At 43.3% G+C, this 27,867-nt stretch overlaps 1 protein-coding gene across 2 annotated transcripts in view; it reads right to left on the bottom strand.

Moving 5' to 3' along the window:
* Window positions 1-27,867, bottom strand: part of LOC126248763 (lipoma-preferred partner homolog) — an 82,728-nt gene that overhangs the window by 32,697 nt on the left and 22,164 nt on the right. For both annotated transcript variants that reach the window (XM_049950117.1, XM_049950116.1), the window contains exon 5: window positions 13,119-13,297. In XM_049950117.1, the coding sequence (XP_049806074.1) occupies window positions 13,119-13,297 (179 nt within the window). The remainder of the gene's footprint in view (window positions 1-13,118; window positions 13,298-27,867) is intronic.

Here is a 27,867-nt window from a genome sequence, read left to right as displayed (position 1 = left end):
TAGAAGTATGGTCCCATTACTTATAATTTCTGGGGAATGATTATTTCTATTAGAGCCATTTTACTACACTCCTGGAAATTGAAATAAGAACACCGTGAATTCATTGTCCCAGGAAGGGGAAACTTTATTGACACATTCCTGGGGTCAGATACATCACATGATCACACTGACAGAACCACAGGCACATAGACACAGGCAACAGAGCATGCACAATGTCGGCACTAGTACAGTGTATATCCACTTTTCGCAGCAATGCAGGCTGCTATTCTCCCATGGAGACGATCGTAGAGATGCTGGATGTAGTCCTGTGGAACGGCTTGCCATGCCATTTCCACCTGGCGCCTCAGTTGGACCAGCGTTCGTGCTGGACGTGCAGACCGCGTGAGACGACGCTTCATCCAGCCCCAAACATGCTCAATGGGGGACAGATCCGGAGATCTTGCTGGCCAGGGTAGTTGACTTACACCTTCTAGAGCACGTTGGGTGGCACGGGATACATGCGGACGTGCATTGTCCTGTTGGAACAGCAAGTTCCCTTGCCGGTCTAGGAATGGTAGAACGATGGGTTCCATGACGGTTTGGATGTACCGTGCACTATTCAGTGTCCCCTCGACGATCACCAGTGGTGTACGGCCAGTGTAGGAGATCGCTCGCCACACCATGATGCCGGGTGTTGACCCTGTGTGCCTCGGTCGTATGCAGTCCTGATTGTGGCGCTCACCTGCACGGCGCCAAACACGCATACGACCATCATTGGCACCAAGGCAGAAGCGACTCTCATCGCTGAAGACGACACGTCTCCATTCGTCCCTCCATTCACGCCTGTTGCGACACCACTGGAGGCGGGCTGCACGATGTTGGGGCGTGAGCGGAAGACGGCCTAACGGTGTGCGGGACCGTAGCCCAGCTTCATGGAGACGGTTGCGAATGGTCCTCGCCGATACCCCAGGAGCAACAGTGTCCCTAATTTGCTGGGAAGTGGCGGTGCGGTCCCCTACGGCACTGCGTAGGATCCTACGGTCTTGGCGTGCATCCATGCGTCGCTGCGGTCCGGTCCTAGGTCGACGGGCACGTGCACCTTCCGCCGACCACTGGCGACAACATCGATGTACTGTGGAGACCTCACGCCCCACGTGTTGAGCAATTCGGCGGTATGTCCACCCGGCCTCCCGCATGCCCACTATACGCCCTCGCTCAAAGTCCGTCAACTGCACATACGGTTCACGTCCACGCTGTCGCGGTATGCTACCAGTGTTAAAGACTGCAATGGAGCTCCGTATGCCACGGCAAACTGGCTGACACTGACGGCGGCGGTGCACAAATGCTGCGCAGCTAGCGCCATTCGACGGCCAACACCGCGGTTCCTGGTGTGCCTGGTGTGTCCGCTGTGCCGTGCGTGTGATCATTGCTTGTACAGCCCTCTCGCAGTGTCCGGAGCAAGTATGGTGGGTCTGACACACCGGTGTCAATGTGTTCTTTTTTCCATTTCCAGGAGTGTATATTAGTCTAATGATTCTGCCTCGTGACTCACTGCATTAAAGATTTTCATTTTTGATTCAGAAGACAAGATCAATGACTGCCAAGATAGCATACTCCAGAGACAGATAACACAAATAATCATTCTGTTTTTGAGAAGCCACCTGAGAAATATCATGGGTGGTAATATGATAGTTATGAAATTTTGAAAAACTGAAATCTAAATACAGTATTCTATGTTGAATAAAACATTTTCATGTTTCCCTTTCTTGGAGGACACTGACTTCATATAATGTGACTCACAGCTGTCCTTTTGGAACACATACTTAAAATCATTAATGTCAGAATCCCAGTTGTCCTCGTCACAAGTAATTTTTGCTCTGTGTACTGGTGTACTTAAAGCTGCTCTCTTCTGTACTGGATGGTGAAAACTCTGGGCACTAAGATATGAATCAGTGTTCGTCAACTTGCGGTTTCTTCAACATTCACGTGATGAGCCACCGATTGTATTTCTTCCCTTCCATGCCGATACATCCAGCAAAATATGCAGAGTCCTGGGAAGACAATGTACCAGATCTATTTTCTGACCTCCTAAGGAGATAAAGGTGATGCTGCGCCCTCTTAATACTTAGGTGCCGATGCCCGTAAAAATACGGGCGTTCGCGGCCTGCCCGAAAGTCCGGCGACCGTAATTTACGGCTCCCACTTGTATGGGAGGCGCTGCATGGACTGTAGTTCGAGTATTGGTCACTAGATGGTGCAGGCATGCTGTGGAAGGGTGTGCTTCCCTTTTTATTTGTTGGGTTTTGTGAGCGGCGATTTTTTCCCCCGCGGTCTAAGTAGCATCAACATGGCGAAGTGTGGCTTGACGGACAAAGAAATTGCTCACGAGTTATATCGTGATTTAGAAGAAAGTGATGTTGATTTGTCAGAGGAAGATATTGTAGATAACTCTGATGATGATGTGGACTATGTTCAAGAAGAAGTTTCTGGCAGTGCAGGTAAAGAATTCTGACAACAAAACATGTATAATTTTTGTTCAGATTTTCACTGAAAAAACTCTCAGTACGTAATTATGATTTTATTTGCAAATACCACTCTTCTGATAGATTCAGAAGAGGGGAGCAGGTGTCCAAGCACTTCATCAGCAAGTAATCCCGTCGATATTATGCCTGAAGAGCAAGCGAGACTGACGGCGAGGGGGAAGCCGAGACCTGCACGCCGCACCGATTCTGAGGAAGGTTGGACGACTACTGATCGTGCACCAAATATCGATCTATTCTCAGGACAATTCGGAATATGCAATGTTGTCAGTTTAGACCAGAACAGTGCACCTCTAGATTTCTTTTTTCATATTTCCTGACAGACAGTATGATGAAACATATAAAGGAACAAACTAATCTGTATGCTCAACAATGCATCAGGAAATTACAAAGCACAAATTCCCTTTCACCCACCTGCTCATTATCAAAGGGGAAAGGAGTTACACTTATGGAAATAAGGAAGTTTCTGGCAATTGTAGTCCATGTGTGTGTAAGTGTGAGACCACGTATATGAGAGCACTGGTCCAAGAACCCTGTTGTGTCATGTAATTTCTGTCCAAAGATCTTGAGCTGTGACAGATTTCCTTCTATTTTGAGAAACTTCCAGAATGATAATTCCTTTTATGGCCCACTGCACAAGGTGAGACCCCTCCTAAATAATGTGTGTGCTAATTTCCAGCGTGCGTATACACCATCTCAAAAAATTACAACAAATGAAGGCATGTGTAAATTTCGAGGTCGCGTGTATTTCAAACAGTATGTGCCACAAAAACCAAATAAATACGGTACGAAACTGTACATGTTATCCAAAGCTGACACAGGTTACATCTGGAATTTCTCCTGTTTACGCGGGTGAAAGGTCTGACACAGTGACTCTGGTAAAGACATTGCTTGCAAATCTGTCAGGAAAAGGCTACACTTTGTTTACGGACAGATTCTACATAAGTCCAATACTTGCTTCAGAACTGGAAGCTGCAAAAACTGCTCTTGGGGGAATAAGAAGAAAATCTCGGTAGGGATTGCCTCGTGCTATAAAAGATCTGAACCTTCAGCGAGGTGAACTTATTTTTAGGCGTAAAGGAAATATGTTAGCGCTGTGTTGGAAGGACAAAAGAAATGTGCATATGATAAGTACAAGGCATACTGCCGAGATGGTCACTTTCACTGATCAGAGAGGAAGAGAGGAAGAGAGAAGTCAAAGCCAGCCTGTGTAGTGGACTACAATAAAAACAAGTTTGGTGGTGACTTATCAGATCAGCGATTGTCATACGGCGCATTTGAACATCGAACTGTGAAGGGGTGGAGAAAGTTGGCATTCCATGTTATACTAATGGCAACTGTAAATTCCTGCATATTATACAATAAGGTTACTGGAAAACACCTCAACATCTCACTTCATGACAGGATCTTGCACAAAGCAAAGATCTTTAACCCTGACTGGTCCATCTGGACTCTCAAGACTATCAACTGGAAATCATTTCCTGGAAAAGACAGACAGAAGTAGGTAAGAAACAAACAAAAACAGTGTGTAGTGTGTTCTCTGAAAGGAAAAAAACTGACTGGAAAATTGTGGCGAAAAGACACAAGCTACCAGTGTAGTGAATGTAAAGTAGCATTGTGCAAAATGCTGTGCTTCAAAATTTACCACACAAAGAGAAAATTGCATCCTAAAATAGTTACAGGAGGTTACTGTAGATAAGACATACTGTATCCATCATAATTACAATTTTTGTGTAAAATAAAAAAAAAATTCCTTCTAGAAAATACAGTGAATATACCTTTGACCAATTTTTCCTTTTTTCAAAAATGATGTTATAATAATAATGCTTGTCATAAGTATGTATTGATTGAAGAGAAAGGTATTATATATGGTTTTAAACAAGAAAGTCTAGGTTTTTCAATAAGAGTAATTTTATTGCTATTACTGAAACCTTTCATGAGTTGTTGTAGTTTAAAATGCGTTAAAATCCGCCAGTCTTTATGGTAGACACCTGCGCGCGATGGCTCAGGACCCTAAGTATTAAGGACAGTCCCACCCTCAAGATTCCTGGGACTTACAACATCCATTGTGAGTGCAGAAGCTGTTAGGCTAGGCGCAAATTGAGAAGCGTATAGCACGTGTGACGTAACACGACACTACAGAGTATCTTTCTCAAACGGTTTTACAGAAACTATTCTTTGAAAATATATGACTTTTGCCTTACTTGTAGCGTTATATGCCAGCTTCGTGACGAAGTGCCCATCACCTCGCTAATAACCATTCTTATTGTGATGTACACATTTTAGTAAGACAATACGCAAAACTCAAAAAGTTTGCAACGAAAATTAGGGGGCGCTATGATTTTGCGTTTGGTGCGTATTACACCATATGTTGCTGCGTATGAAATTTAGCTAACATGCTGAATTTTTGTTTAGACTTGGGAGGAGATCTCTATCTGCTTCCGATCTCGAGAAAATGGATCCCATGTAGCGCGCTCACTTCCGATCTCACGCCCGCGAGAATGAAATACTTGCAACATCTCTCATATCTCCTAAACCGCTCGAGACATCGGAACTAAAGTTTGGCAAATAATAGCACACAAGGAGTAGAGTATTTTGCCAATTATTAAACACACGGAACTGTCTTATCTATGGCGATATATCACTACTTATACTTCCTTTATTATTTATTTCACCCCAGTGACTGTAATTTTTTAAGAGTTATCGAGGGCTAGCGAAACAAGAGCTTCCTAGTATGAAAATAAACATGAAATTTCTTCTTTTATGTTACTGCAAACTGATACCATGAGGTTTTTTGTAAGCTATTGAGCACTGTGATTGCCAATTAAATGTTTAAAAAAATGGTTCAGATGGCTCTGAGCACTGTGGGACTTAACTGCTGAGGTCATCAGTCCCCTAGAACTTAGAACTACTTAAACCTAACTAACCTAAGGACATCACACAGATCCATGCCCTAGGCAGGATTCGAACCTGCGACCGCAGCGTTCACGCGGTTCCTGACAGTAGCGCCTAGAACCGCTCGGCCACCACGGCCGGCTTACATGTTTAATGAGGCCCTCCGTTTCGGAATTTTGTCTCAATAGCTGCTGTGAGATGAGTTTGGCAAATTACATTGTGACAAAGGAAGTACAATTAAACCAGACACCAAGAGAAATGTGGCCTCTACTCATAAATGGTGATGCTTCTTCGAATGAGAAAAGATTAAGAAGTCACACAAAAACAGATTGGCAATTCTGTTGGAATTTTGGTGGAATCCCCGTAACCCATCGTATTTTTAACACTGAGCGACTGGAATGGTAACTTACCAAAGGATTTTATTCTTTCTCTTGATTTGAGCAGTGTTAAAATAATGATGAGCGTTCCTTCAGGCGGAATGATAGGCACATGCCAGATACTGGTTACTCACCTACGGCTTGCCAAACTGAATGCGTGATCGCGAATAAAATAGTTGTTATTGAGAAAAATAAACAATTGATCTGTCGCACAACACAATGGTCAGTGTATTGTCAGCAGCGGAGGATAATGCGCGCGACAGGAATGCACTAGCCAGCCATGTGTGCCTTGTGAGTTGGAGTTCGAAAAACATTGTCATGAAAGTGGATCTGCCTTTGTCAGCAGTACATTTCAACAAATTAAATATATCTAATCATAACAATCTTTTAGGATATTCCTACTTTCGTAATAATACAGACAATTTTCTTCATTTGTGTAGCCTGTTATATAATTAGTTTATTAATGCTGATAATGTCCATGCAACAACTGAAATGCTTTTTCTCATCACGGTGAACCAATTAAAACATTGTTGTGACCGCTTTTCGACTGTTTCTAGTTGCAGTGGAAATATGATTTTCACATGCATGTAGTACAGTGTGTCGTATTACATTATTACATCCATATCAGAGTAATCACAGTGAGACTTGTATACTTCAGATCTTGGACGCTTTTTACCAGAAGCAAAAAGGGATCACACCTGTGGAGATTATGCCTTTCTAAATTTTTGTAACAGATCGTACAGATACTCTAGCATACTACACAGCGAGAAGATATCCTTGTTTTACTTTCCTGCCTTGATTCTTAATCACATGATTTCATAATTTTCCTTGCTTCCTTATTCACTACTCTCTGTCCCTTCTTGCGATCTGAAAACATCGCGGAGGCATATGATTCAATTCCAACGGCCAATGGCTCATCAGTTATTGAAGTATGCATTTTTCTTGACAGAAGAAAAACAGAACAAAACTATACAGATATAAATAACAGAAAAGTATAACGTACAAACGAAGAAAGCTGGAGCGTTTAAATGGCGAAAAACGAAACACTACCCAAAGGCAATAAAACTTAGTACACAGTAAGGCAAAATTTCTCCTATGCGCAATACTACAAAAATACTACCACTGCTCATATTCGCCGTTCCGATGTGAGCATATGGCCGGACTACTTTCCCGCTCCCCGCCTCAAATTTCCCACAGTGCTAGCGAGGCACGCGCGGTGCGAGAAACTGTGCCTCAACCACAACGCCGCGCGACCTGGCGCAGGCGCGTGTCGTGTCCCAGTCGCGTCGCGTCGCAATTTGCGCGGTCCCATTTGAATCTGTGATGTTACAAAAACGCGCGCTGCGCTGCGTCACGCCACACGCGCTATACGCGTCTCAATTTGCGCCTAGTCTTACACGAGACTGTTCAACCACACCATTTTTGACCACTGTGCAAAACATCAACGGCATATTAAAAGTCAAGAACAGGAGAAATTTGCAGTTGTCTCAAAAACAGCCTCAAAAACAAGTAAAAAATATCGTTTGAAGAAACAAAATTTTTGTCCAAATCTCCTACATTCTGCGACTCCATAATGAAAGAGGCTGTAATAATAAGAATGTGCAAGAAAATATTCAACTGTGACAGTGGATATAACCTTATCATTGCCTGGAAGCGAGCGGTCGATGCAGAGAAGAGCCAGAGATATTCGTCACAATTTTTACACTACGTGTGGAGCGCTGGCGCCGCAAGTGCAGGAGCTGATATCTGCGACAGCATGACTTAATTACTGACCCATCAGAAGCCGTCTTTGGGGCCACAACAGCATCAGTTTCGACAGTCAGTTGTTCTTGACGAAGACAATGGAGGTAATCGTCGAAAGCTCAAGGTTTTACCCTGAACTTATGTGGCAAGAAGTCAGACTGTTCGGTGTAGTAGCGAAAGACTTCATTCTCAAACAGTACTTTAACTGCAAAATGAGCGCAGAACCTCACTCTTATGTAAATGCTGATAGGGAAAATACAAAAACAAATTGAATTCCTCGTGTTGTGACAATCCATCACAGAAAATAAATTCAAGCAATAAAAATTGCTTTCTTCATCCACTTTGCATGATGAATAATGTTCCAAACACAAAAGGATACTCCACAAAATGATTCTTTGCCAAGAAAGGTCAAAATTAATTGAAAACATTTCAGCATGTCTTTGTAGTTGCTTCTATTCCTGATGCAGGCTTCTAACTGTGGTATGTGGTTTCTCAGCTGCTGTACAGAAATTCACGTTAGTGAAAACAATTACACTTTTTGCTTGGAAGATCTGAGAATACAAATTTTCTCCTGTAAAAGTATTGAAGATGAAGTCTTTACACTCATTATGACTGCTACCTTTTTTGAAAGTAGGGTGGTCTGGTTTGGGGAAAAAGAAAAACAAAAAAAGGCTTGGTTCATTCCTGCCTTCACTACCTGACTTTGGGTTCTTGACCCATTATGTTCACCTGACCCATGACATGTAAAATTAAAACACAATTAAGGACACTGAAATAAGCAACCTGTCTACATTAGGCAATGAATTAATTTATCACACATAATTCATATTTTGCGAAGTTGAGTGTGTTCTTTTTCCTTCTTGATTTTCCTATTTTGAAGACACAGGGGTACCCTTCCACATAATTTTATTTAGCCTAAATTTCATTCATTTTTACATGGAATGGAACAAAAAAAGTGTCACGAGAATGAACCTACTGCTTGCTGAATGGTAGTCTTGACTCATACATTGTATGGATTCCATCTAGCATTTTCCATTATCGCATCTCTTGTATTATTTATCACTGCCTACAATGATGTTCGACCTCGAAACTTCTCTAAATTATTTACACATACACTGCACAGCCCAAATGTAAGGACAAAGTTAAGCTGATTTATGCTGCTACAATGTAAATTTAACCATTCATGTCCTATTAATTTCAAAGTGTTTTAAGTTTGATAAAAATTTACATTCTTCCTGAAGTTGCAGTTTCTACAAAGAGAAATTTATATAAATGAGAAAGTAAGTAAAGAAAATGGTTTTACAGTATCAGAGAATAAGCACGATGAAAGACAATAGTCTGGCAGCTATTAGTAAGGCAGTAAATAGGTTGTGGATGACAATTCTTCATCATATAAGCTGTATAATACAAAGGTTCAAATAAAGACAAGGTTTAAACTATGCTCTGTGACCATCATGATCAGTGTTTCCACATGAATCACAAAGATGGTAACACAATCCTTCCATAAACTTAATTTTGCATGTACAGGTTGTATAAACAGAAAAGAAAAAATAATTCCTGGATTTTCCCAAATAAAAATACACTTTTTCCCAGGTGAATAAACACTTATTTTGGTTATGTGACCACACGAGGTCTGTTCAAGAAATTCCAGGACATTCGTAATTTCGCACCCATGATGAGTTGGAATGAAATGAAGTTGGCAGCCCTGCACACGCCTGTGTTTAATGTGTAACTGCTGGAAGTTTCATTGTATGTTGGTTAGCTACTGTTCAGTGCTGTACTGGGTGGAACATTGCGTCCCACAGTTTGCGAATTTCCAGACGACACAATTAGAGGAGCAATGCGTCTCCACTAAATTTTGCGTGAAACTCTAGAAAACCTTTACAGAGACACACTAAATGATGCAGGAAGCCTACAGTGATGAGTGCTTAAGTGGTACTAGGTGCTCTGAATGGTTCACACAGTTTAAAAATGGCCAGACGGAAGTTAAAGATGACCCTCTTTCAGGAAGCTCTTCTTTGACTTTGAAGGATTGGTTCATCATGAATTCCTGCCACAGGGAGAAACTGTTCATCAGGTGTACTATCAGGATGTGTATCAGTGACTGCAAGAAAATGTGAGAAGGATACGGGCTGAAATGTGGCGAGACAATTCATGGCTCTTGGATCATGATAACGCACCTGTACATTCATCCCTGTTGGTTCACAACCATTGCACAAAAAAACAAAATCATTGCGCTGCCTTGTCCTCCGTACTCTCCAGATCTCCAGAATGAGATTTTCACTCAGCAGCGGAGTGTGCGCTGATATGAAACTTCTTGGCAGATTAAAACTGTGTGCCGGACCGAGACTCGAACTCGGGACTGAGTTCGAGTCTCGGTTCGGCATACAGTTTTAATCTGCCAGGAAGTTTCTTCAGACCTCGCCCATGTAGACTTTTTGTTTATTTCCAAAGTTGAAAAACCTGTTGACATGACAAAAATTTGCAATGATAGATTATAAAGGAAAATTCACAAATAGCACTTCACGCATTCTAGCAAGAGGTGTACCAAGACTGCTTCTGGAACTAGAAAGGGCATTGGGAGTGGTGTATCAATTGTGGAGGAGAATATTTTGAAGGAGACGATGCACAATAATTAAAAGGTAAGCATAGAAAAGTTTTATGGAAAAAGTTTTGGAAATTTTTGAACGGACCTTGTATACTTTGCCTCTGAGCTGTTTTATACACCAGCATAGAACTTTCCTGCACTTTAGGAAATGGAATCCCAGAAAAAAAAGAGAAAAAAAACAGTTATAGAAAGATCTCTGATGCATGGCAACATGGACAATGCATATTTTCATATTACCAACATATGAATATGAATTCCACCAAATGGAGCGCGGTAGCTTCTGAAGCACTGAAATCGAGATAGCGATGTGCTTTTGTCAGCCAATCATAGTCCACATCGCGTGATCTCTCCAGCCAATGACAGCAATTGTTCAGAGAATAGGATACATGTTGTAGTCAGTCAATAGCAACATCACTGTTAAGTAGTGTGAAAACATGAACAGAAAAAGTTAGTGGTTTAAATTTAAAATACATAAAGTATAGCCGAGCAAGGTGGTGCAGTGGTTAACACAATGGACTCGCATTCGGGAGGGTGACAGTTCAATCCCACGTCTAGCCATCCTGATTTAGGTTTTCAGTGATTTCCCTAAATCGCTTCAGGCAAATGCTGGGATAGTTCCTTTCAATGGGCACGGCCAACTTCCATCCCCATTCTTCCCAAATCTCATGAGACCGATGACCTCTCTGGTCTCTTCCCCCGACTCAACTGAACCCAACTATAAAGTATAACGACAAGAAAAGCTAAGTTCTCATACATAATTCTAGTCTTTTTTTTTTTAGCATGTGTTACCCTTTAAGGTATATCAAACACAAACGTGCCTGTAAAGTTTTAAATAATGGCATAAATGGCTGGTCTTCTGGACCAGATATTTTTCTATCTGGCTGTTCCTCAAAGTGTTAAATTTTGAATAAGAGTCAAATATTTTGTGGTACAAGATGTTCATCCTACATTCTCACACACAACATACTTTGTCTTGTGCAGAATGAAGTTTACTTTGAAAATAACGCATCTCAAATCACCATTTGCAATATTTTCCCATGACTTGTTAGAAATGTAAACACCTGTGATGTGAAGCTCATCAAAAGCAGTTTGTTGTTACACAGTAATGTATAGTGCATTTTCTTTACAACTGAAGTTTTATTTTGGCGTTATTCTCTTCTTATGTTTTATACTGCGGTGCTATTCTGCAGTGGTGGTCTAAAGTGAAATCTTTGTTAGAGTACCAGTTCTTACCAGCCAAAATTACATGAATTTAACTGAAAATTAAAACAATGTCAAATATCCAAAACTTTAAAAAATTGGAGTCATTATTCCAGATTTTCCCGGGATGAAAAAATTTCCACATTTTTCCCAGATTTCCAGGGGCGTATACACCCTGATCTACATCTGTAACTTACATGACACCTTATGGTGAATGAATAAACGGTATATAGTGTTTCAGAGTATTTTCTTTCCTTCCTGCTTCATTCATGACTGTAATGTGGAACTAATGATTATTGGATTACCTCTGTACACACCCGAATCCCTTCAATTTAAATACCATGGACAGTATGCAAGATAACTGTCAAAGGAAGTAATGTATTCCTTGCGTCACACTGAAATGTTGCCTCCATTGAATTTTTAAGATGATTTGAAGAATCTCTAACTGGCATATGATAAGCATTTCTGTGCTACTCTTGCAGTGACCAAATTGAGCTGTTTCTTTTAAGAGATTTTTCTGTTTCACTAATTCAACTTGACAGGAACCCCAGATAGACAAACACCCTCCAACAATTGGTCAAATGAATATTTTTCAAGCAGTGTAGTTTGTGGGTGAAGTATATTTTCACTGGACCCTTCTGATTAGATTCATGTGGTCTTTCCACCAGCACAATCCAGGATTGCTATCTTTTATAAGTAGCATCAGCAGAAGAGGAGGAGGAGGAGGAGGAGGAGGAGGAGGAGGAGGAGGAGGAGGGAATTCTACCTTAATCGGTGGACCCACTGCAGATGCTCCATAAATTTATCTTTAATTTAGATGAGGGAAAGAAATCTCTACATTCATCATGGAGATCTTCGTAGCATTGACCTATCATTTGGAAATATTTAGGTACAAATTACATCTCAGCTTACCAACATGTATCCCGCCCATTTTGTAAATCACTCCAAAGGCACCAAGATTGTTCCTTCAGCATGAGCAAAGCCAAATTGATACTTGAACAAGCACAAATACAATATACTCAGTTCCACAATAAACCCTAACAATGGATACTCAGCAAGCAGAATAATACCAGTTGCATGCTTCCACATGTCTGTCAGTCACTGCGGTGAAAATTGTGATTCAACATGAACAACTTACAAAGCCTATTATTGCCCTTCACATGCTAATGAATTTCAGCTATCAGTTATGCCACTTGTGATATCTTAATTTCAGTGGCAAAAACTGATGACACACAGGCAAAATGTTTTTTAAAGCATCTGCACTTAAGACTGCTGGAAAATACTTTGTGATTAGTAACACAGTCTAAATGCAAATACAGGAAATTGCATAATTTGTTATTTTAAAGTTTTAGAACCATTCTGTTCTTTGCAGTTGTTAATCTCTGAAGTTTTGTTCTGTGCTGACAGGTATCATCCCAAAGTATTCCCTGCTGACAGTTGCATGTTAACCTGCAAGTGGCTTATCTCTTACCAGTATAATTCGCTCCACCTTGGATCCCACGAGGCTCAAGGAATGTCACAGCACTTTGTTGTCAGCCAGTTTTGGGGTGATATGAGAAAGATATGATGAAGCCAAAATACTCAAATTGAATAGCCTCTATCCAATTCAAAGCATCACTATTGGGATCCCTATAACGACAGTCAAAGTGCTGATGGAGAGCAAAGTGAGTTAATTATTCCATACGCTACTCTTAAAATGTCATTGACTGTAATAGCTTCCTTCCAGTAGTTGCTCTGATGGCAATATTAACATAATTTTTTAAAAACTATCAGTACCTGAGATGAAGGTCCATAGGTCCCAAAGTCAGGTTGGTAATTTGCCCTGCGCAGCTCTGAATAGCTTGAACTAACAGGTGATGGAGGAGGAGGTAAGTCATCAGGCGGTGGTGGGAAGTTTGATGTGTGGCACTGACTGTAATCTGATGGCTCCGGTGGAGGTGGCAGATCATCAGCAGCTAAAAGTAAGTTTGTATCAATAACAGATGTATAATTTGCATCCTAATCACTAACAACTAATAAAGTACAACTATTAAAAGGACATCATAAATGCTGTTTTAAACTTAACATTAATTTTATTTTGCTGCAGTTTTTATTTTTGAAACATTAGTAATAGTGATTGCTATTACTTGGTAATCAAAAACACGACACAAACATCATCATCATTACTGCATAATAAATTCCTTATGGACAAGACTGTGTGTGTGTGTGTGTGTGTGTGTGTGTGTGTGTGTGTGTGTGTGTGAGAGAGAGAGAGAGAGAGAGAGAGAGAGAGAGAGAGAGAGAGAGAGAGAGAGGGAGGGAGGGTGGGGTGGGGGGTGCGCGCAAGCGGAGGGGTCGAGATAGGTGGGGGGGGGGGGGGGCTGTGGAATGGTCTAACTTCTGTTGTTATGTATCCTGTAGTTGCTTTCAGTGATGTACAGTAGACAGAATGGGAAACTGCCTGCTCATTCTTCATTTTGAAAAACTATGAAAGGGGGAAGAATTTTCAGTATGTTGTTAATGACACTCCCCTCTACCACTGCACAAAAATTTGCGACTACACAAATTTTCTTCCCAGCCATCTTTTGGTCTTTGTTGACTGGGCTAATGATCCATGTGAGCAACTTTCCCTTCTTCAAGTAAGCTCACGAGGGGGGGTGGATTAGCCACACCGTTAAAACAGTAGCCAGGTCACTTGGTAGTGCTTTAGGTGGTGTAGAACTGATACCAGGTGGTTATATGGTGGAGCCCCCACCCCCTCCCACCCACCACTAAACTAAATTACAGCATGAAAGTAGAGTGTGTGCTAGTCAGTTGCATGTGATTAATACAGTAGGACCGATTGATGTGGACACGTGAAATAATGGCAGTTAAGGAAGAAACTTGTGGAGTCTCTTCCATGCCAAATTGAGGCAAAAGTCAGAAGCAGAGTTACATGCCATTAGCGTGTGATGAATGTTTTGTCCAGAGTGTACGTTCTTCTCAAATATTGATCAAATAGGCCATGGGCATGTTGCCAGTTCACAGTGTCGAACATGCACAATATTTCGGTGATCATACATGTCATCATCATCATCATCATCATCATCATCATCAGATGCACTGAAAAACTGAGCTAAGCGCACATGGCCATCTAATATACCCTGCCTCCATGAGCTGCTCCCTCCATGATCCGCATAAGCAGCCACACGTCGGTGGTCGCAGAGACGCTAGTGTCGGCATCTGTGATAGTGTTGATGTAAGTTCTCTGTCCGCTCTGGTCACAAGATCATTTTGTTTGCTGAGAATCGTCTTAATTAAAATCAGTGCTTGTTCCTAAGCTTTGCTAAGATTATACCTGCAATCTCAATTGATAAGATCATCCCTGGTGTGAATTTGTACAGTCTCTCTGACAACACAGTCCCATTATTTGGAACTGTATGCAAGATTATAGTACATTTCTTTTGTTTTGTTTTAGGGTGCAAAAAACAACTGAGGTCATGTGCACGCAAGTCAAAACTATAGAACACAAACACAGATACGAGGGAAATGAATACATGTCAGTCCCAATGGCCAGAACAGGAGACAGCTAAACAAGGCACGTGGAAAAAGGGCTAAAGAAACAGCACACAAAAATTGAGATCCAAAACTAAAAATTAAATGGCCTTTGCCATATTGCTTTGGTGGATAAAAAGTAATACGCGGGTGACAGCTCGTGTGTCATTCGCTAAAACAGCTGATAATTCAGATGGCAAACCCAAAATGGAACGTAAATTGGTAAAAAAAAAGGGCATTCCAGCAGGTAGTGGCAGACAGTTAAAATTTGGGCACAATGAGTACAAAGTGGTGGGGCAGTGCCACTGAGCAAATGACGATGGCTAAAAAGGCAGTGCCCAATACGCAGCCTAATTAAAATGACAGGAGGGCTGAGAGGAGGTCGTCCAAGCTGCTGGGAGATGCTTAATAAGCCAGAGTTTATTCCTGTAAAGGGACGACCATTGACGATGACAATGGGACACCACCTCCTGACAGACAGCAACACAGATATCATCGGAGGGAATATAGGAACTAGCAAGCTGAGGTACTAGGACTGCAGCATTGGCAGCAGCATCAGCAGCCTCGTTTCGTGGCAGACTGACATGACCAGCGACCCACAGAAACATCACATTGGCTCCACCAAGAGCTAGCAATTGACATTTTTCCTGGACCCGCTGCACTAAGGGATGAGCAGTGTACAGTGCACATAGACTTTGGAGGGTGCTGAGTGAGTCTGAGCAGAGGACACACTTGGGAAGGCTGTGTTGCTGGATGTACTCCTTAGCCTGGTACAAGGCGAAGAGCTCAGCTGTGAATACTGAGGAGGGTGCCAATGACTAAGGCACACCCAACCCCATGGTCAGTCCGAGAGCCATCAGTGTATACAAAGGTTCTAGCGTTAAGTTCCACGCAAAGGTCGTGAAACTGAAGGCGATAGACCAACGATGGAGTAGTGTCCTTAGGAAGCAAATGAAGGCCAAGGTTAAGATGGACCACTTCACGAAGCCAAGGTGATGAAGGGTTCACACCTACGGGGAAAGTTGCAGGTAGTGGGAAGTTAAGCCGCCATAGCAAATGGCAGAAGCAAACTCCAGGAGGTAACACATAGGAGGGTCGAGCCCCATGCTGATGATCTAATGAATCATCAAAGAAGGAGGCATAGGAGGGGTGGCCACGCATGGCAGAACAAACGGCATGCATACCTGCTGAGGAGAAAGTCACAGCGGTAGGACAGTGGCAGTTCAGCAGCTTCAGCATACAGACTCTCAACCGGGCTAGTGTAGAAGGTGCTCAGGGCCAAACGGATGCCATGATGATGGATAGTGTTGGGATGGCGTAAAAGGGATGGGTGTGCAAATGCATAAACAAAGCACTCATAGTTAAGTTTCAAACGGACAAGGGGCTGGTATAAACGGAGGAGGGTGGTTTAATCGGCACTCCCAAGAAGTACCACTGAGGACACACAGGACATTGAGGGACTGCGTACAGCGAGCTGCCAAGTAAGAAACATGGGAGGACAAAGAGAGTTTCCTATCTAGGATGAGCCCCAGGAATTTCATACTGTCAATGAAAGGAAGAGCAACAAGCCCAAGATGTAGAGACAGTGGGAGAAAACATGTGCACTGCCAGAAATTCATACAGAGGGTTTTGTCAGTGGAAAAGCGGAAGCCACTGGCGATGCTCCAGGAGTGAAGACGATCAAGACAGCACTGAAGATGCCGCTCAGTGAGACAGGTCCGTGGAGAATTGCAATAGATGGCAAAATCATCAACAAAAAGGGAGCTGGAGATGCCCGGTGGGAGACAGGCCATTATAGGGTTAATGGTGACAGCAAAGAGGATGATACTCAGGATGGATCCCTGAGGCACACCATTTTAATGAATGAAGGTGTCCGACAAGACAGAACCAACATGCATCTTGAAAACTCTGTCTTGTAAAAATGCCTGAAGAAAACAGGGCAGGCGGCCACGGAAGCCCAATGTGTAAACAGTACGGAAGATACCATTTCTCCAGCAGGTGTCGTAGGGCTTCTCCAAATCTAAAATACACTGCCACAGTCTGGGATTTCCACAGACAATCATTCACGAGATGAGTGGACAAAGTAACGAGATGGTCAACTGCAGAATGCCACACTCTAAATCCACACTGTGCAGTCTTGAGTAAATGGCAAGATTCGAGCCACCACACCTGCCGGGCATGAATCATAGGTTCCATCACCTTGCAAACGCAGCTCGTAAGAGATGGGGCGGTAGCTAGAAGGAAGGTTTTTGTCCTTACCTGGCTTAGGTAAGGGTATGACAGTGGCTTCACGCCTACGTCCGGGAAATGTGCCCTCTGCCCAGATGCAGTTGTACGTGTTAAGCAGAAAGTGCTTGTCCACAAGAGAAAAGTGCTGCAACATCTGAATGTGGATGGTGTCTGGTCCTGGGGCGGAGGATCGGGATAAACTGAGAGCATACTCTAGCTCCCTCATAGTAAAGGCGGCATTGTAACACTCATGATTCAGAGAAGAGAAGGGTATAGCCAGAGCCGCCTCCAATTGGTTCCGATGTAGGAAGGCAAGGCGATAGTGGGAAGAACTCTAAATGTCTGCAAAATGGCGGACCAAGGTGTTGGAGATAGCAACAGGGCCTGCTACTGTCAGGCCGGAAATTGGGGAGCGGATCTCGGTCCCATAGAGCCATCGGAGGTTGGCCCACACAACAGAGGAAGGGGGTTCAACTGGTACAAGAACTAGTGAATGAAAGCCAGCTAGCTCTTTTGCTATTCCAAAGAATTGCACATGTGTTTATAGTGAATGCAGTCTACCATCATAGGATGACTGTTAGAAACGTGGAAAGCACGTCTCCGTGCACAGACTCCATCTCAGTATGCCTCAGTCCACCAAGGGACTGGGGGATGACGTGGTAAAGAGGTAGTGTGAGGAATGGAACGTTCTGCAGCAGTCAGGACAATGTTGGTGAGATAGTCCACCTCATCATCACAAATGAGGAAATCTTGTTCTGTGAAGGTCGCCATGGAGGAGTAAAGCTACCAGTCAGCCTTAGTAAGCTACCATTTGGGCATGCATGTGGATGGGGTAGGAAGTCAGCAGACAGAGCGTGCACAGGAAATGGTCGCTCGAGTAGGCATCAGGAAGAAAGGACCACTCATGACAATGAGGAAGCTGGGCAGTGCAAAAGGAGAGGTCCAAATGGGAATAGGTGTGCAAGGAGTCAGAAAGGGAAGTGGGTGCACCAGTGTTAAGGCAGAATAGGTTGAGTTGGTTAAGAATGTCAGCCAAGAGGGCACCTCTCTGGCAGGTCCTGGGAGAACCCCAAAGGGGATGACGCGCATTAAAGTCACCTAGTAGCAAAAACAGTGGAGGTAGCTGCCCAATAAGCTGAAGGAAGTCTGCCCTGGTGACATCGAAGGACGGAGGTACATAAATGGTACAGGGGGAAAAACCAGGCGGGGAATGAAAAGGCGAACAGCAACAGCTTGAAGACGGGTAGTCAGGGAGATGGGTTGACTATGAAGGTCATACCGTATAAGCAGCATGACGCCCCCATGAAAAGGGATGCCGACCTCCACAGGGACGGTCAAAATGAATTGGTAAGTAATGTGGAAGCTCAAAATGGTCTTGAGGGTGCAATTTTGTTTCCTGAAGGTAGAGTACAAGGGAACACTGCGAATCTAGAAGCAGCTGTAAATCCTCTTTGTGGGACAAAAGACCGCAAACATTTCACTGTAGGACAGTCATGAGGAGGTAGAGATGTAGGGGTGTCACCTCGGTGGCCACTGAGAGACTGCCAATGAAGAGTCGCTACTACAGGGCACAGAAGTAGGAGGATCCTGCTCCATGGGGTCCACAGAAGCATCGGCGTGCTTATGTTGTCGGTCGGTGGAGTCCAATGCTGCAAAAATGGTTGGTGGTGTGCACTGGCGAGACAGAGGCTAGCCGATCTAAGTGACCACGTGGCGACACTGTCGAGCAGGATCTTCGAGTTGGTGAACGAGAAGACCATTTGCCCTTAGTAGACTTCAAGCCCTTCTGGTTAGAGGAAGACTTGGGTGTTGTTTGGCTGGAGGGACAGAGGAAGTCTTCTCAGGAGTACTCCTCCAGTCCTTTTCTGCCTGCCATTTGTGTACTGGGTAGCTTCGCCCCTTTAGGCGAGAGTTTGACAGCATTGCACAGTGGGACGAGGGGACGGTGATGCTGGGCGACTTCACAACCTCAGAGCCAAATTTGAGGTCGCATGTCTGCATAGCTATGTTCTTCATTGAGTGAGGGGGTAACAAGAACCGAAGTACAAGTGCCAGACGGGAGAACACATGGTTTGCGACTAGTCAGTAATTTGCGAGCTACTGGATAAGGCACTTTTTCCTTTACCCGGATCTCTTGAACAGCCCGCTCATCTATATACAAGGGACAATCCCAGGAGGAGGTGGCATGGCCACCATTGCAACTGATACAGTGGGGAGGAGGAGGCGGACATTCGCCCTTGTGTGCATCGCTGCCACAGGTCATGCATTTGGCTGGATGTCGACAAGACATTCTAGTGTGATTAAACCGATGACACTGGTAGCAGCACATCTGATTTGGAATGTACGGCCAGACTGTGATGATTTCATAGCCTGCTTTAATCTTGGATGGCAGCACCACCCTATCAAAGCTGAGGAAGAGTGTGGGTGGGCACCAAGGAGTAATCTACTTTTTTCATTACTAGATGGACGACAATGACACCCTGATCAGAGACGTAGGATTGCATTTTGGCCTCGGTTAGACTGTCAAGCAGCCTCATGTAAATTACACCCCAGGAAGAATTCAAAGTTCTATGTGACTCGACACGAACAAGGTAGCTGTGGAAAAGCAAGGCAGCAAGTATTTGTGCTCGAGAATCAGAAGCCGTCTCCAGAAGCAAAGTGCCATTACATACACGAGAGCAGGATTTCACAGGGCCAGCAATGGCATCAACACCTTTCTGAATAATAAATGGATTGACTGTGACAAAGGGCTGAACATCGTCAGTATGGGATACCACAAGGAACCGTGGTGCAGTGGGAAGGGTCTTCGTACTAGTAGCCTGATTACGTTTACGTTTCGTTGACGTCGATGGAGAGGATGAGTGACTCATCGCAAGGAAATCCCCCATGATTGCCAGCGTCTCTGATGGTGCACTCCTTCCAACTGGGGGCCCCTTTCACATGGTGGTGCACCCGCCTTGGTGATTGTTCACACCTCAGGTCACACCTCCCGAACACCTAATGGAGGGACCAATGGGCAATCTGGGTAAGTTACAGCTCAGGCAATCACCCCTCCCTGGGCCTGGCCTGTACCAGGGGGTACGTGCGAACCCTACCTGTCGACCCGGGGCTGGGAATTATGTGTAACCCAGTCACCTTTTACGCGTGAGACACGTGGGCCAGTTTCAGGAGCACACAGGGAGGAAGAAGAAAAAAAAAAAAGAGGTTCCTCAAACACCGAAGCAGAGGAACGAGAGGAGAAGAGAAACAAAGAAAGGAAATGGGAGCTAAAAAAAAGTTGAGACTGTTCGCAAGTCAGCGACAGAATGCAGAACATTCCCAATAATACGCCAGACATGTTCCCCAAGGGAGGGGAACAGGAATAGCAAGAGGATAGACATGCAGCACGGAAGGGAAAAAGTGCTGTAAAGGCTGGGGCCCCGTGGTAGCCAAACATGAACCCACCAAAGAGTGGCGAGCCCCCCGGGGGAAGGCAAAGTACTTTTTTATTCCATTGGATGATTCTCAGACAAACAGTGCTCTACAACAGCTGACTTGTTGGGAGACATCCGTCGAGCAAGTCTTGGGTATTCTCAGCAACAATCTTCAATGATATGCACTATATGTCTAATATGCATCTTCCCACATTCACATGGAATCTGGTATACACTGGCCTTTCACAAACATATCATCTTTGACACTTCCCAATAATGCTCATGTTTTATTGGGTGTGCCAAAAACAGTTTTTCTTGATGCTTCTTCAATATGCATCCAGTTTTTCCCAATAGTGCACCAATGTACAGTATAAAGGCTGTGGCTGCCTCTTCCTCCACAATTTCTTCTGTCTGCATATGTTATACTGTTGTGATAGGGTGGAGAGCATGCCTAATCTGTCAGTCTGGTTACTTTTTTTTTTTTAATACATTACTGACGCATTCCGGCTCCTGTATCCTGTTGCAGACTCTCTGCTCTCTGAAATAATGTGCACTGTGCCCATTCCTCTGCAAAGGGTGATGGCAGGTGTCTGCATGCAAATACAGGCCACTGTGTGTTTTTTTTCCCAATACAAACTGTGGCCCAGAGTGCCATTAGCTCTTTCTTGACCATGACGTCTAGGAGTGGTAATCTTCCTTCTGTTTCAGTGTACATAGTGAATTTGATGTTGGGATATATGGAGTTCATATGCTAAGGAAGTCAAAGAGTTTGCACCTTCCATAGGGCCAGGCGATGAACTTGTCATCCACGTAATGGAAAAAACACTTGTGTTCCCATATGGATGATGCCAGCATTTCCTCCTTGAAGTTCTCCATATACAAATCAGTGACCACATGTGACTGTGAGCTGCCCATTGTGACTCTTCCTGAAAAATCCAGTGGTTTTCTCGTCAAATTTCTGACCCATGAGCTCTAGCGACTCTCGTAGAGGTACCCTGGTGAATAATAAAAAAACATCAGAACTCCCCAGGGTATCTGAGTCCTTCACCCTGAAGTTGTCAAGGCATTTTACAAAATCTACAGCATTGCAGATATGATGACGGAATTTACCCACATAATGGCTTAGTATTTCTGTCAGGTATTTTGCCCGCAAATATGTAGGTGCCCTAATGTTGCTGACAATGGCGTGCAAAGCCATTCCACCTTTGTGAACTTGTACTGAGTCAATAAAGTCTTGGCAGTACAGGTCCTTGAGGTAACAGTTTCTTGGTGACCCTTCTGGTAAATCCATGTGCTTGAGAATAGCACCTTCTTTGTGGTTGTCATCAAGCAGGCTCTGCATCTTCTCAATGTTATCCTTGTGGGAAAGAACAACATTAGCATTGTCTTTGTCAGCAGGTAAGACAACAATCTCAGGGCACTCACTCAGGTCTTGAATAGCTGCCCTCCCTCTGCTGGCAACGTTGAACTTAGTGGGCTTGGTTGTCATCAGTGCATGGCAGGTTTCACAACATACTTCTTCAGCTGCTTTAGGCAGTAGTCGTGGCACAACTTGTTCAAGTGTGCTGATGATGCCTGTGACTGGTATGAATTTTGGCATGGGAGCAAAGTTAAGTCCATTCTTCAGAACTGAAACCGCATCATCATTCTGCTCCAGGTCAGTCAGATTAATGACCATCTTGCATTGGGCCTCCAGTGATGGTTTGTCAGAGACATTTGAGGATTTTGATATTTGAAGTCCCATGGCCTTCCTATGGGCAGAATCAACTGCCATCCAGGTATCATCATCAATCCAATCTCAGGTCAAGAAATTAAAATGATTGGCTACAGATTCCTCGACTTGCGCCATAGGGTGGTGGGGTTTCGGGTTCTGCTGGATAGGCCAAGAGTCCACTACACACAGCAGGCAGCTACACAGGTAGCACGGGTTGTGTGGCGTGGACTGGGTGGTTTTTTAGGTTAGATGGCCTCGGGCAAGTACAGAAAGGGCAACAGCCTCAAAGGGTGTGGGACAAACATGTGGGGACCAAGCAGTAATCGGTATTGTAATTGTAAACTGTCGAAGCTGCATTGTTTAAGTACCGGAACTTCAAGCGCTGATAGAAAGCACCGAAGCTGAAATTTTCATAGGTACGGAAAGCTGGCTGAAACCAGGGATAAATTCTGCCGAAACGTTTACAAAGGCACAGACGGTGTTTAGAAAGGATAGATTGCCTGCAACCGGTGGTGGCATGTTTGTCACTGTTAGTAGTAGTTTATCCTGTAGATAATTAGAAGTGGATAGTTCGTGTGAATTATTATGGGTGGAGGTTATACTCAACAACTGAGCTAGGATAATAATTGGCTCTTTTTACCAACCTCCCAACTCAGCAGCATTAGTGGCAGAACAACCGAGAGAAAATCTGGAATACATTTCACATAAATTTCCGCAGCATGTTATAGTCTTAGGTGGAGATTTCAATTTACCAGATATAGAATGGGACACTCAGATGTTTAGGACGGGTGGTACGGATAGAACATCGAGTAACATTATACTGAGTGCACTATCCGAAAATTACCTCGAGCAATTAAACAGAGAACCGATTCGTGGAGATAACATCTTGGACCTAATGAAACAAACAGACCCAAACTTTTCGACTCTAAGTGCAGAACAGGGAATCAGTGATCATAAGGCCATTGCAGCATCCCTGAATATGGAAGTAAAGAAGAATATAAAAAGGGAGAAAGGTTTATCTGTTTAGTAAGAGTAATAGGAGGCAGATTTCAGACTACCTAACAGATCAAAACGAAAATTTCTGTTCCGACACTGACAATGTTGAGTGTTTATGGAAAAAGTTCAAGGCAATCGTAAAATGCGTTTTAGACAGGTACGTGCCGAGTAAAACTGTGAGGGACGGGAAAAACCCACCGTGGTTCAACAACAAAGTTAGGAAACTACTGCGAAAGCAAAGAGAACTTCACTCCAAGTTTAAACGCAAACCAAACCTCTCAGACACACAGAAGCTAAACAATGTCAAAGTTAGCATAAGTGAATTCGAAAGTAAAATTCAATGTACCGACTTGACAGAAAATCCTAGGAAGTTCTAGTCTTACGTTAAATCAGTAAGTGGATCGAAACAGCATATCCAGACACTCTGGGATGATAATGGCATTGAAACAGAGGATGACATGCGTAAAGCTGAAATACTGAACACCTTTTTCCAAAGCTGTTTCACAGAGGAAGACCGCACTGCAGTTCCTTCTCTAAATCCTCGCACAAACGAAAAAATGACCCACATCGAAATAAGTGTCCAAGGAATAGAAAAGCAACTGAAATCATGCAAGAGAGGAAAGTCCACTGGACCTGACGGGATACCAATTCGATTCTACACAGAGTACACGAAAGAACTTGCCCCCATTCTAACAGCCGTGTACCGCAAGTCTCTAGAGGAACGAAAGAAAATGGTTCAAATGGCTCTGAGCACTATGGGACTCAACATCTTAGGTCATAAGTCCCCTAGAACTTAGAACTACTTAAACCTAACTAACCTAAGGACATCACACACACCCATGCCCGAGGCAGGATTCGAACCTGCGACCGTAGCAATCCCGCGGTTCCGGACTGCAGCGCCAGAACCGCTAGACTACCGCGGCCGGCCGAGGAACGAAAGGTTCCAAATGATTGGAAAAGAGCACAGGTAGTTCCAGTTTTCAAGAAGGGCCGTCGAGCAGATGGGCAAAACTATAGACCTCTATCTCTGACATCGATCTGCTGTAGAATTTTAGAACACGTTTTTTGCTCGCGTATCATGTCATTTCTGGAAACCCAGAATCTACTCTGTAGGAATCAACATGGATTCCGGAAACAGCGATTGCGAGAGACCCAACTCACTTTATTTGTTCATGAGACCCAGGAAATATTACATACAGGCTCCCAGGTAGATACCATTTTTCCTTGACTTCTGGAAGGCGTTTGATACAGTTCCGCACTGTCACCTGATAAAGTAAGAGCCTACAGAATATAAAACCAGTTGTGTGGCTGGATTGAAGAGTTTTTAGCAAACAGAACACAGCATGTTGTTCTCAATGGAGAGACGTCTACAGATGTTAAAGTAATCTCTGGCGTGCCACAGGGGAGTGTTATGGGACCATTGCTTTTCACAATATATATAAATGACCTAGTAGATAGTGTCGGAAGTTCCATGCGGCATTTTGCGGATGATACTGTAGTATACAGAGAAGTTGCAGCATTATAAAATTGTAGCGAAATGCAGGAAAATCTGTAGCGGATAGGCACTTGGTGCAGAGTGTGGCAGCTAACCCTTAACATAGACAAATGTAATGTATTGTGAATACATAGAAAGAAGGATCCTTTATTGTATGATTATATGATAGCGGAACAAACACTGGTAGCAGTTACTTCTGTAACATATCTGGGAGTATGTGTACAGAACAATCTGAAGTGGAATGATCATATAAAATTAATTGTTGGTAAGGCGGGTGCCAGGTTGAGATTCATTGGGAGAGTCCTTAGAAATTTAGTCCAACAAAGGAAGTGGCTTACAAAACACTCGTTCAACCTATACTTGAGTATTGCTCATCAGTGTGGGATCCGTACCAGGTCAGGTTGACGGAGGAGATAGAGAAGATCCGAGGAAGAGCGGCGCGTTTCGTCACAGGGTTATTTGGTAAGCGTGATAGCGTTATGGAGATGTTTAGCAAACTAGTGGCAGACTCTGCAGCTTGCTGTCCAGGTTTCGAGAGGGTGCGTTTCTGGATGAGGTATCGAATATATTGCTTCCCCCTACTTATACCTCCTGAGGAGATCACGAATGTAAAATTAGAGAGATTTGAGCATGCACGGAGGCTTTCCGGCAGTCGTTCTTCCTGCGAACCATACGCGACTGGAACAGGAAAGGGAGGTAATGACAGTGGCACGTAAAGTGCCCTCCGCCACACACTGTTGGGTGGCCTGCGGAGTATAAATGTAGATGTAAATGTAGTCTATTTATTTATTTTGTGGGAGTTGTATTCGAGGCTCCAATGGATAAAGTGCACTCTTTCATTTACCAAAGCAAGGCTGGCCCTATGTGGGTGAATGCACTCATCATATATCTGCAATTCTGCAGATTTTGCAAAATGCCTCGACAGCGTCAGGGTTTTATTCTTCACCTGAGTGCCTCTGTGAGTCACTAGAGCTTTTTGATCAGAAATTTGGTGAGAAGACCACCGAGCTTTTCAGGCATGTCCTGACCTCCATGTATTTTCTGTTTAATGGAAAATACTATGAACAAATGAAAGGAGTCACAATGGCAGCCCACTCTCGCCTGTGGTCACAAATTTGTGTATGGAGAACTTTGAGGAAGGAGCCCTGACATCATCCAAGTGGAAACTTCCCCCCCCCCCTCCCCCTCCATTATATGGATGACACGTTCATCACCTGGCTCCATTGAAGGGGCACACTTTTTGACCTCATTGAACATCTGAACTAGTACATCAAATTCACTATGTAGACCAAAACAGAAGGAAGATTACCATTCCCGACATCATGGTCAACAAGAGAGCTGATGGCACTCTGGGCCACAGTGTGTATTGGAAGAAAGCAGACAATGACCTGTATTTGCATGCAGACACCTGTCATCATCCTTCGCTAAGGAGTGGGGTACTAAAAACACTAGAACACAGAGTGCATATAATTTTGCATGCAAAAAGTCTGCCACAGGAGCTGGAACACCTAAGAACTACACTTAAAAAAAAAAAAAAAAAAAAAAAAAAAAAAAAAAAAAAAAAAAAAAAATGGGTACCCAGAACGGCAAGTTAGGCACACTTCCTGCCCCACCACAACAGGGCAACCTGTGCAAACTGAAGAGGTCACGGAGGAAGAGGCAGCCACTGCTTTTATACTGAACACTGGCACACTATTGGAAAAAATTGGATTCATACCGAAGAAGCATTGAGTAAAATCTGCCTTTTACATATATTGGACAGACAGTGTGCACCGTCAAAGATCGTTCCAAGGATACTAGAGGCACAGTCAACTGATTTATCCCAACAAGTCAGTAATTGCAGAGTGCTGTTTGTCTGAGAAAAGCACAATGGAGTACAAACATACCAGGATCCTGGCACAGACATCCAAATAAAGGGACAGTGTCTTTAGAGAGGCCATAGAAATTTGCACCAGGGATGATCTCATCAAGCAAGATTGTGTCTATAATCTTACCAAGGCATGGGAACCAGTACAGAGTTTAACTAAGAAGCAAACAAAACGATCTGGTGGCCAGGGCGGACAGAGAAATTATATCAACGCTATCACAGACACTAACTCTAGTGTGTCCGTGACTTGGCTGTGGACTGCAGAGTGAGCAGCTTGTGGGGCAGGGGATATTGGTCAAACGCGTGCCCTAAGCAGCTCAGTTCGTCAGCACATCTGATGATGGCGAGATGTCTGATCACCTAAATATTGTGACCATTAAATACTATGAACCAGCAGTATACCCATGAGCTTTTTGATCAACAAATATGCTGGGAGAAACTGAAGAATCACTTCTCAAATATTGTTTGTTTATAAAAATTTACTCGATCAGGGCTTCAACAAGGAGTGTCTTTGGGATACTGTTCATGCATCGAAAAAAAGAAAAAGGTCCTTCAGTACACAGTTGGCACTAATTACATTTATATAAGTAAGTTGGAGGTTACGAAAAATGCTCTTGCATAAAATGGGGTTGCTGATTAAAAACTTTGTAAAGAATTGGTTTAATAAACAATGCTCCCAAGAATCTAAAAAAATAAACAATTGCTTAACACAATGTGAATAAGATTCATTATTAAACTTTGCTATTTGACAGACATGAGAATACGAGACAGGTGTTAAGAAATGACAACGGTATGACACAATTGTAAAGTCAATGGTTGAAAAAGGGACTTTGCATGTAGATTTATATATTTGGTAGAAATACTCTGAAGGTACTTCTTAGGAACATAAGAAACTTTGTGTGAAGGCCATTTAATAAATTAAGACCAGAGTTCGTCTGCTACAGTTTGCTAATACCACATTAAAGAAGAGAATGCTGGTATTTTCCACCATATAAACAATGGTGAAAAATTTATTACTTGACACAAGAAAAACAATTACATGGAAAAAGTGTTGCAAGTCAGAAAGATGCTTAAAACAGTACATCAGTTAAAACATTTTATTCAATATTTAGTTGTTGTGGTCTTTGAAGTTTCTGAACATCCTTTCTATAGAACTGATTCAATGGATGAACATTTTGTATAGACACTGAGTTTCTGTAAAAATGGGGTGATGAATGCATCAAGATTCCTAATTAAACAAGAAATGTTTCTGTAAGAGCTTATGAAGGATGGAGAGAGAGAGAGAGAGACTGAATGTA

Source organism: Schistocerca nitens, chromosome 3 (genome assembly GCF_023898315.1).
Source record: "Schistocerca nitens isolate TAMUIC-IGC-003100 chromosome 3, iqSchNite1.1, whole genome shotgun sequence".
Taxonomy (NCBI): domain Eukaryota; kingdom Metazoa; phylum Arthropoda; class Insecta; order Orthoptera; family Acrididae; genus Schistocerca; species Schistocerca nitens.
Note: the sequence above shows the minus strand (reverse complement) of the source record. Positions and strands in the feature narration are given on the sequence as shown.